Source organism: Crocodylus porosus, unplaced genomic scaffold, assembly GCF_001723895.1.
Source record: "Crocodylus porosus isolate Cpor-Errol unplaced genomic scaffold, CroPor_comp1, whole genome shotgun sequence".
NCBI lineage: Eukaryota > Metazoa > Chordata > Crocodylia > Crocodylidae > Crocodylus > Crocodylus porosus.
The window spans coordinates 2,011,492-2,022,763 of record NW_017728950.1 but is presented as its reverse complement, the minus strand read 5'-3'; the positions used below and the strand labels follow the sequence as shown (position 1 = coordinate 2,022,763).

The 11,272-nt window shown below is 38.9% G+C and overlaps 1 protein-coding gene across 13 annotated transcripts in view; it reads left to right on the top strand.

The window, feature by feature from the left end:
• The window catches only part of CDC14B (cell division cycle 14B), a 76,494-nt gene that overhangs the window by 37,557 nt on the left and 27,665 nt on the right, over window positions 1-11,272 (top strand). For 7 of the 13 annotated variants that reach the window (XM_019554856.1, XM_019554862.1, XM_019554858.1 and 4 more), the window contains exons 10-12: window positions 750-888; window positions 1,043-1,196; window positions 1,941-2,041. In XM_019554856.1, coding sequence (XP_019410401.1) covers window positions 750-888; window positions 1,043-1,196; window positions 1,941-2,041 — 394 coding nt within the window. Of the gene's footprint in view, window positions 1-749; window positions 889-1,042; window positions 1,197-1,708; window positions 1,773-1,940; window positions 2,042-4,573; window positions 4,720-5,511; window positions 5,754-11,272 lie in introns of those variants that run through there. The other 6 variants (XM_019554860.1, XM_019554859.1, XM_019554861.1 and 3 more) reach the window with 4 other exon arrangements.

Here is an 11,272-nt window from a genome sequence, read left to right as displayed (position 1 = left end):
GCAGGGTGCACCAGGCCAGGCCTGGCCCTGAAACAGTGGTGGGGAGGTTGGGGGGAGGGGCAGGCCTGGCCCTACAGCAGAGTGGGGGAAACAGGGAGTGGGCCTGGCCCCAAAAGTGGGAAAGGAGCTGGATGTAGAGCTCTGTCCCCAGCTGCACCCCCTGCCCATCGTTCTTGATGGACAATTGGCTAGTATAAAATATAAAATAGTTGGCTTTGAAAGGCTACTTGATTCAACAATCGCATATTTATTAAAAATGTAAATCAAATGTAGTAACTTCATAAACCAAAACTACAAGATGGGTATATCTATTATACAGGTATCACTTGATATCAACACAAGCTGTTACAATGCAGCTACATCTGCGTGATAGTATAGCAGTAGCTCTTTCATGCAGAGCTGAAGTTAAAAGTGATTGATCTAAAATCCATATCATGGCAAAATCATGGACAGATAACTGGTAATTTATGCTCCTGAGTGACAGCTTTTCCCCTCTTCCTTTCAAATAGCTAAAAAGTCCGTTTGTCCGTTGCGTAACACTCTTATTAAAACAATATGCTACGTTACGAATATTGTATGAAACTTTAGAATCCAGTGGCCATCTAAGTTTTGCCAGTAAGAGGTTAAGTACTCATCAGCCATAGTAATAACATTAAGGGACTGAATAATTTTGTTCCTTTGTTTTGGACATTGAAATTTAAACCAGTGTGGTGCGTGAAAAACCATGGCCTCTTTTCTGTCTTCCACAGCTGGTCTTGGCCGGACTGGCACACTTATAGCCTGTTATATCATGAAACATTACCGGATGACAGCTGCTGAGACCATTGCCTGGATTAGAATAAATAGACCTGGCTCAGTGATTGGACCACAACAACATTTCCTGGTAGAGTAAGTAAACTGTTACTGTGCTAGAATAAGCAATTTGGAAAATTGTGGAAGACTGTTTAATAAAAAAAGATTAGTTCCTTTAAAACAAAATGAAATCCTACTGCTATTTTCTGCAAAGTTTATATAGCTAAATATCTTTTCGTTTTTGTAATAGGAAACAATCAGAACTTTGGACAGAAGGAGATATTTTCCGTGCAAAGTTAAAGGGGAACAGTAAAATTACTGTTACGAAAATCCTCACAGGAGTAGATGATATTTCAATTAATGATGCAAAAAACCGGAGAACTAACAGAAAAGACACTGAACTGGTAATCGTCCAAATGTTGTGCTGTTGTAAAAGGGCATAACAGCTGTTGATGGTTTCTTGGGGCATGGACAAAGCTGTGGGTATAATAAAACTAAAATTGTCAAATTATTCTTCTATGTTCTGCTACATTCTTTTTAATACCAAAATATTTGGAAGATGAAAGATATCAAAAGCAGGCATTAAAGATGGAAGTACTGGTGAAAGAGTGCCACTATTATGCCTAAACCTTTTAATTAGGTGAAGAATCAGACAATGAATCAAGGTTTTGAAGTTTGCCAACAGAAATACCTCAATTATAGTTCAAGTGGGCTCCCTTATTGAAATGCCTTTTTCTACCAGGAAAACTGATTTCTATAATACTGTCGCTTAACCATAGGCATCTACTGTAGAGGATGGTGGTCGTGGTCTTTTGAAGTCAGATAGGAGTTGGAAAGGAATGTGATAGCTGAGGAATAGAAGTCAAGATAATACAGTGTATGAGCAAAGGTACTGACAGCATTTTTATTGTTTCAGTGTCAGATGCTATTCTGGCCAAATAGCTCATGCAGTAGTTTAAAGGTCTGCAGATTTAAAAACAGTAGGTGAGAGTATGAAGGATCTTTTTCGTAAAGCTAATTTAGACCTCCCAACTTTCTTCATGAGGAAATTTATATCAACTCTGTCAATAGTTACTTGTAGAACAAGCATTAATATCTCAAGGGGTATATGTTAAAATCTTTGGCTTATTCCTTGTTTACTTATTCAGTATAGTGATGAAGATGAAACAAACTGTGTAACTCAAGGCGATAAACTTCGTGCTCTGAAAAGCAAAAGGCAAGGAAAAGCTACAATCACAGTTCCACTAACGTAAGTTAGGTTTTTTCAATGTATAAATACCAGAATTTTTTTCCTGCTCCACTTTCTAAAGGTTCATTGACAAAGTCTTTTTTCCCAGTGTTTAAAAGAAATATGGATTCCCCAGCTTACTATAGGCTTAGTGGGTTTGTTTGTTTGTTTGTTTGTTTTTGTTTGTGCTAAAGAACTGCATTCAGCTTTCAATTTTTCTCATTCTTATTTTTCCTCTGCTGTTGTGCTGCATGTCCCACCACCTACTGCCCTGTATCTTAATGTTCTTGACAGCTCATTTCATATGACTAGGAACACTTCCTTGACCTCACTTTATTGGAATGTTTATAGAAATAAGAATGTTTATTGGAGATTTTCAAATGCAAAAACTAGTTTTTGTAGAGATTTCTAAATCTTCCCAAGTGTGCATGGTAAGTTGTTACTTTAGGGGGGAGTGACATTTGGGGTTTTTTTCCCTGCCTTGCTTTGTTTTATTTTTAAGCTAAGGGTACGCTCAAAGAGTGAAGTCTAGTAGGAAACAAAATCAAACATGTTTTTTCTAGGCAACTTTAAAAAGTTTGTTTTGGTTCATATATTTGGAAAAAAACTAAGTAGTAAAAAAAAAAAATGTTATTTAAAATATAAAAACAATATAGGTTTACCATGGAACTCCTTCCCCTGCTTCCAAAGGTTTGAGCTTGTGGTACAGTTAAGGTGGTTTAAAATATTTACTAGATTGACAGAAATAAAGCATTTGATATAACCTAGAGTCTAAAATTGATTAATAACATTTCACCAAATATAAATCTGTATTTTATCATAAAATGCCTTTCAATTTCTGTAAGGTAGTATTTGTTCAACTGAAATGGGTTTGGGGGTAGGAGGTTCTTTCTTGTTTATTTTAGTCAGTTTGGTTTTTTTTAGCTTAGCTGTGCAAAAAGACCAGGCTTACTTTTAATATTAATTCCTGTTAATTTATTTTTTCCTGAGAGAACATCCTTTCCCAGATGTTACTGGTTTTATGAGTAGAGACCTACCAAATTAAAAATTTCATGATATTCATGGAAACCATGAATTGCGTAGGACCCCTGTGAAAACACATGGGGGCTGCAAATAAGCAGGGGAGAGGGGGGGATGGGGAAGGATGGGGAAGCTACAAATGGAGGCAGGAAGCCCTAACGTCCTGAAGCGTGGGGGGAGTTTTGCAGTGGAGTGTACCCCCCACAACACCTCTGGCCAAGGGGCCCCAGAAGTCCCACTCCTCTCCCCAGCGATTGACAGGTGTCCATATGTCAATCTCTGGAGTGGGGCAGGATTTCTAAGGCCTCTCAGCTGATCAGAGGTGTGGGGGAGCTCACCATGTTCCACCACAAAAATGGTGCCTAATGCGGGCTAGGACCACAAAATCCAGAGGCAGCCACTGTGAATTAGGTACGTCCCTGTTTATGAGAGCTCCCTGCAGCCTCTCGTGTGAGCAATTCTGTCAAGTCAGAGTATGGCAGTACTTCACTAAAATTGTTTCCGGATAAATTTTAAAAAGAGAGGAGCGTATCTATGGTGATCCATAGATAGTCTTGTGACTTTAGTCTGTGGTAGTTAATGTAGCATCTGCTGCAAGGAAAGCTGCATATTCACCTCTCTTAGCATCTCTTTCTGCCTGTAGCCTCTTCTGCAGTTAGCAGCTCCAGAATAGGTAGGAAATGTAAATTCAGATATTCCAAAATGCAACTGAAGTTCATCATTTGACCAGCAAGATTATCTAAAGGAATAAGGCAGAATAAGAGTTTTATTTCCTCAGCGCAAGAATTGCTTTAAACAATACATTGTGTACTAAATGCAAGTACTGGAAGTTTGGAGAATTAATATCTTTTGAGAGTTAGAAGCATTACTTTTTAACTAAGGCACAAGGGATTTGTATTTAATACTCATTAGTGTTTATCAAAGTTGCTCATATAAATCCTCTTTGCCTGGAAGAATGGATCTTTTATGTCAGTGTTATAATTAGTAATATGCTGTACCTACAGCAAAAGAACTACTGAATTGGTTTTGTTGCAATTTTGATTGTAGAAAGGTAACCTACTCTTGCCATCTGGATGTCTTTTGAATAATTTTTGTTCGCTGTTTTAGTAATGGTTATGACTGACAAATGATTTGATATTACAGCAGCATGCAGCAGGGAAATAGGAGTGGCTAGTACAACAGCTTTTCTGTTTGTTCAGCTGTTTTTTTTTAATGAAAAGAGATACAAGAGTTTAGTGCTATGCTAAGCTCTTCTAGAATTCATATTTCATTAAGTGCAGTGAACTTTTCTTGGAATAGAAGGCCCACATGGAGTTATTTCATGTTGCTGTGAAACCTGTTTTACGTTGTTTTCAAATAACATAAGGACAAAACTTTCTATGGTTGCATGGGCTATAACATTTGGAAGGGAGAAAATGCTTGGCCTAGTTTTAAAAGTTGATTTGCTTTTTAAAACTTAACTGGCTAAAATGCACCAATAGCTTTTGCGTTTGAATTTTTGTTCATCTTTTCCTCCCCCTCACCCCTTTCTAGATGGCTCCTAGCTATGCTGGTGTCTACACTGTGTAGCATTGTCATCTGGTGGATTGTTTGTGGCTCCCTTCTTCCCAGCCTGCTATTCTGTCTAGATGGTTTAAGAACATAATAACCATCAGGACTCCTTGTGAGAGAGCCACTGTGTAAGTGTCCCATTCCATTTCTCTACAAAAGTTCACTTTTTTATCCAGTATGTTTCATAATTGCATGCTTTTCATATCATGTTTCTTACTGGCTTTGTGGCAAGGGTAAATTTCATTGATTTAGCTTTTAAGAAAATAACAATAAGCTCTTTTGAGTGATCATATGGCTGGCTTGCAATATCTCTTTGAAATATGCTGAGCAGTTACAAGTAGGATATTTCATAGTTTTTGACGATCTATTCTCTGCATGCTAGTGCAAATGCTGATATAATTTTAGTTAATATATATGTTGTTTAACGGAAAATCTTGTCCTTCACACCTCACAAGTACATCAAGAGGTTAGTTTTCCTTTTTAGTTTAGATTTCTTAAACTAGTTGGAAAATTGCTAAGTTCCCTAAAGTATGAGTTGTCTTTTGAATCAAGATTTAGAATTTGTCAGTAAATCTACACTTACTAATAAGTCACATTGAACTAAAGGAGCCAGAGTAAAACAGGGCAGAAAAAATCTTTATCAGGGATTTTATTAGTGTTTAGGAGAGCTGCATTGTTCAGTCTAGCCAAGAATGACGACAGCAAATTTAGTAACCCCAGGAGATCTACTTAGACATTCTTTTAAGTGATTGAAAAAACTTGACATTTCATTGAAGAGCTGTTTTCGGGGGGGCAGGAGGGTGAGAGAGTCGCACTCTTCTCGCACATTGTCAGCAGACTTCAGCCTTGGCTCTCTCTACTTGTTCATGCCCTCTAGTGGTTTTGTGGACGGCACTTTCGTTTTTCTTAACCTGTTTCAGAATGAATGTACTGATCAGCTTTTGCCAAAGGAGCCTGGTCTCCACCTTTTGAAGTCATGAAGGGTTCTTGGACTCTGTCTTTTAGACAAGTAGGCTTTGTAGCAGAGAGATTTGTGGGGTCAAATCCACTGCACAGTTTCCTTTCCTGTATGACATTGTCACTAGAGTTTTTTCTTGCAGAAGATTGGCAAACAAAGATTTTTCTGGGAGAATGCTGAAGATTTCAGTTGCTATCATAAAAAGTAGGTAAAAAATGTTGTGCCCTACAATGGTGAGAATGCCTTGAATGGGGCTTTCAAACTGAATATTAAAGTTAAGCCTTCTACTCTCGCTCTTCTGATTTTACCATGTTTTACCATTCACAACTTCCAAAGAGCAAGGAAGTTGCCTTCCTCTAAAGTTTAAGGGGGCAAAAAAACATCAGAAAAGGAACTGGAGAAATTATTGAATCTTCAGATTCTGTTGAGCACTATCAATTCGTAATCAGCTGGCATGGACCTACAACTGCAAACCCCATCGCAAGAGAAAGGCATGTCTTTAATCAAGAAAGAAAATTTGGATTACGCATATTCTGGCCAATGAAGAACATGGGAAGCATCTTTTAAACTAAGGTCTTGGGTAGTCTACAATGAAGATGTAATCAGAGATTGGATTAAGCACCCTCTTCTCTCTTTTTTTAAAGGCACTTAATGACTTGGGCATTTTTATAAAAAGTGTGATTTATTTATTTTTTTTCCCCCCCCTCCCTCCAAGTTCTAAATTGAAGTTAGAGTTGACAGAAGCTCAGCACTCTGAAAAATTAGGTCTCATTTAGACGCACAAAGATGCACAAATATGGACTTGAAAGCTGAACTTTAGGTTTGGGGCTTTGATTTCTTTAAGCCTTGCTCTTAGTTTTCGTATCGTAGAAAAGCAATCCCTACAATTTCCTGTTCCCTTCTTTTGAATACTTCTGTATTCTACTTAAATGCAGTTGTTTTCAATTTCTCAAACCTTCTAACATGATTGAGATGGCCATCATGTGAATAATTGACTAGTGATGTCTCTGTCTGATTTCTAGGGATGTCATAGTATAGAGACTTGTAGCAGAAGAGAAAATAGCTTTCCCATTGCAAGCTTACAGATCTTCACTTTTTCAAAGTTAACGTGTTTGGTAGTCTGAGGGCACGATCAAACTGCTAACTAATTTCCTTGCTAACAGGACAGAAAACTCCACTGGGCCCTTCAGAGGAGACATGCCTCTGCTTGTTTTTTTTCCTCCATAAAATTTTATCCTTTCAAATTAAAATCTAATTTTCTTACCTTTCTTAGTGCACACATTAGCATCTTTAACATTTTGATTTTTTAAGGGTACTGAAGTATTAGTTCCTGAAACTGTGAACTGCTTAAAAGATTAATTCTACACCTACTGACCTTACTACTGTCCTGTTTAAACAGTTGTGCCCAAGGTAAAATGTACTAGCCTGTACAGAGGTAGCTGAGTAAAGAAGATGCCTTTGTGAATAGCTGAGTATATGCGTAATGGATCTACAAAATGAAGGTTCCATTACAGATCAGCTATAAATGAAGTCTTTTTAAGTTGCATGTTAAGGCAGAGTGCTTACCACGTCTTTTTGTGATGTGTACTTTTGTTTGGTTGGTTAAACAGTATTTCACTGGGGTTTTCATAAAGTTGGATTCAAAATATAGAACAATAATTGTCTTTACTAATGTGAAGTGGAGCAGGTACCTTACACAGTCTAAGGAGTTTGATAAGTACAAATAACACTCAAGGAGATGTCCTATGGATTTCATGTCTAATTTTCTTCTGCATGCTGATTTGCTTCTAAGGTATTTGATATCAGCTGGGGTTCCAAGGTTATATGATGAGGAAATGATTACCTCTTCAAAAGCAGTAGTTTCACCTTGCATTAATGATTCAATTGATTTAATTGTGTTTTGGTTCCAAGTTCCATGTGCTGAAACTGGTTTCTTAATTTCTTCTTCCTTATGTTGAATATTCTTCCATGTTTATTTAGGGCCCTGTCTACACTTATTATATACAGATGAGTCAGACTCTTGATGGGAGTTGTTGACTGATTCATTTATAGTGTGGTTTCAATTTGTAGTATAGATTAAGGCTTTGAATGTCCAAAGCTCTAGCTCAGGTTATAGAACATCAGGTAATGCCCTGATTATTTTACAGATCAAGGTGGGGATGTGGCAAGACCTCTACTCTGTTGTAATTCTCAACTCTTGGGTGATGTTCCATGCAGCTTCACAGTGTAATGTCAGTGAGGTAAAAATGTGACACAGCTACAAGTAGTTGATGTAAACCTTCTGGGCTAGATCCAGGTTGTCAGATTCATCCATCCCCCTATGCTGGCACCAGATTATGGAGCTTCTCGGGAGATCCGTAGGCTATGGACCTAGCAGCAGAAGTGAGGTGAGGAGTGTCTAGGAGCTGTGGGAGTTAACCCTGTTGTCACTTCTGTCTCTGCCCCCCAGCTGCCAGCACACGTTCCCAACATGGTTCTGTGCCTCATACGTCACTGGCAGGTCCCACCCCCAAATTCCCAGGTGGCCTAGGAGTCCTGCAGGTCAGATGGCACACTTCTACAAGCCAGTTGTTTGAAGGTTGATGCTCTTGAACTATATCATTCAAAAAAGTTTTATCTCCAGCTGTCTTTTAGTCCTTTTATTTAGCATATTATAGAATCATAGAAAAGTAGGGCTGGGAGGGACTTTGGGAGGTCATCTAGTCCAGTGGTTCTCAGTCCATGGGTTGTGATCCAAAAGAATATATGAAAGGGTTGTGAACAAACTTTAAAAATGGATACTCCTTTAAAGGAGAAAAATGTGGGAAACCATGGTTTTTTCCCTTGCAGGCTGTCAGAGTTGCAGCCTGCAAGGAGCTGCTTGGGGTCTCCCATGTCACATCCACCCTCTATCCCACGCACACGGGGACTGGGGGTAGAGAGGTGCAGTGGATCGGGAGTGAGGGGCACTGGGTCAGGACTGGCCACCAATGTTTACGTATAGGTCCTGGTACAAAAAAGGTTGAGAACCACTGGTCTAGTCCAACCTTCTGCCAGAGGCAGGATCCCCATCCATGCTATCCCATGTAAATTCTTATTTGACCTGTTACTGAAACTATACAATCAACCCTATTGCACAGCTGCAAGGCATAGCACCCTAACCTACCACAAGTAAAGCAGAGGAACAAGGGCTATATTTATCAGAACATTAGCAAAATTGGGATTTTTATGGGGATGTGGTAGGGAGTGGGTAGGTAGGGAGCTGAGGGTGAAGAGAGTGATTCTTTTATCTTGATGTGAGTCGTGGTTGTGAGATACGGTTGGAATTGGAGGATTTTTGTGCAGGGGTTTTGGTTAGGGGGGTGGTAGCTGGAGGAAAGGCGGGGTTGGAGTTTTTCAAGTTTTAGGATACTCTTTGGGGAATCGTGTCTGTGGATTGTTTGCTTTATTGTAAGCCACTCTGAACTATTTTGATAGGGTGGGCTATAAATAAACAAATTTATATACGGCATCTGTTCAGGTAGCCATTGTCAGCTCTGCATTAGAACCTCTTCAAAGATTCACTTCTGTTTTTGATTTCAGCATCATTTCTAAAGTTATGCAGGGGAATAGATTTGAGTCTCTTAATCCTGATATATTGAAAGATGGATACAGGTGTTTGTGTAGGGGAGTTTCTTAGGGCTTTGTATTAGGTCTGGGAGCAGAATTAAATCTTTCATTGACATCAGTCCTAACTTGGTAGTGTCTTGAGAAAGCATGTCTGCTATATACAGCAGTACTTACTAAATGTGATCTGATAATTGTAAATTATAACACATCTTTGCATTTTTAGATCTTTTAAGATAAGGAAGTTAAAACCTGACAGGCGAATTAACATTACCATAGGAACCTGGCTTAATATGCAGTTATCAGTAATTTTTTATACTCCCTTACACTTGGTTAAATGTGTAGCTCAATTTTCGCATGTTCTACAACAGGTGGGCAAGATGTGGCCTGCCAGGCCATTCTATTCGGCCTGTGGGGCGCCTAAAAAATTTAGAAAAGTAATATTTATCTGCCCCTGGCTGCCTGCCATGTGGCCCTCGATGGCTTACCAAAACTCAGTAAGCGGCCCTCTTCCCAAAATAATTGCCTGCCCCTGTTCTACAACATATAGATCATAACAAAAAATTGTGTAGTGACAGTTAACATATACTACACCTTAATATATATATTTAGCTTTTTCCATTTTACAGCTATCTTATATGAAGAAGTTCTGGAGGTTTTGTTTTATTATATGAACTGGGGAGATTGTCTAAGTCACAATTATGCTAGAACATACTTTTCTAGCATTTTACGTTTCTGTTCATACAAGCAAGAATAAACCATATTGTAACACAAATGTGGTCACAGTCTTCTTTGAGAGAGAGATTCTTTTATTTTCTTTTTCTAAGGGTAGACAAGTTTTTCTTTGTTCCAGTTACATTTGGAAGTGCCTATTGATAGATGGGGAAGAGTGCCAGTCCCTTGTGGCTGTTGGAAATATTTGTGAGGCTTAGTTAGCAAAAAGGTAGCCAACCTGTTCCTGTTATGTGGCCATATTGTGACAACAAAAAGAGAATTTTATATGAAAACTTTAGAGTTTATATAGCATTGTAGAAGACAGTAGAAATGTATAGAGACCTTATTTTGCAATCTCTAGTTCTCTTATTTCATGATTTCTTCCTTCTTTCTTGCCTTTTAAATGTTTAAATGTTCTAAGTCTTTGTGTATGGTGAGACACATTACAGTCTCACAGATCTGTCACTGTTTTCTGGAAATGTTATCCCCCACTTGGCTGAGTATTTATATCCCTTCAGTTTTTGAATGGGTGTTGCTGTATGTAACAGTGTGTATATGGCACCATAGCTTACTGTTGCAGTTTTGTTACACTAGCATTTGAAAGAAAGATTGCTGATAGTTGAAGTGTGGAGCAGGTTTTGTTTGATTTTGATTTTTAAAAAAATGCTAGTTGCTAGACTGTATAAATTTGAAACAAATCCAGATCAATAAAGCCTCCGTAGACAAAGGTACAGTGGCTTAGAAGTCTGTTAACTACCATCCTTATTGATTCATACACAAAAGGTAGGGCAGCTGGCACTTTAGGGCATTTGTACACATGCTTGCACTGCGGTGCTGGGTGCTTTTAAAAACGCCCAGTGCGTGCATTTGTATAAATAGCAAAATGCACATCAGTACTGAGAAAATAGCAGCGGTGCACTTTTGAACTAAAAAACATCGAAGGTATTTTAGATCAAAAGCACGCTGCTGCCATTTTCTCAGCACTAATGCGCATTTTGCCATTTATACAAATGCATGCAATGCAGTGCTGAGCACATCGGCTCATGCGCAGAGCAGATTTGCTTAACTAAGTCTGTTGCGATGCAGACAAGTGTATAAATGCCCTAATACGCCACCCTGCTTTCCTTTCTGCCTGACTTCAGACTAACACAACTAATCATCTCTTGCTTCGTAGATCATCTGGGAGTCAGTTTTAAACAAGCATGGCTTGTATGGTCATCGCTTTGTATTGGCAAAAATGAATACCATATTTTTCAGACCATAAGACGCACCTGACCATAAGACGCACCCAGTTTTTATGGCAGGAGAGACTATGTGTGTCTCTCCTGCCATGACGGGCTCCTTGCCTGCCTGTCAGGGCACTGTGCCGCATCACATAGTCCCGGCCGGGACGTTACCTGGTACCGTACCTAGCTGCCTCCTGT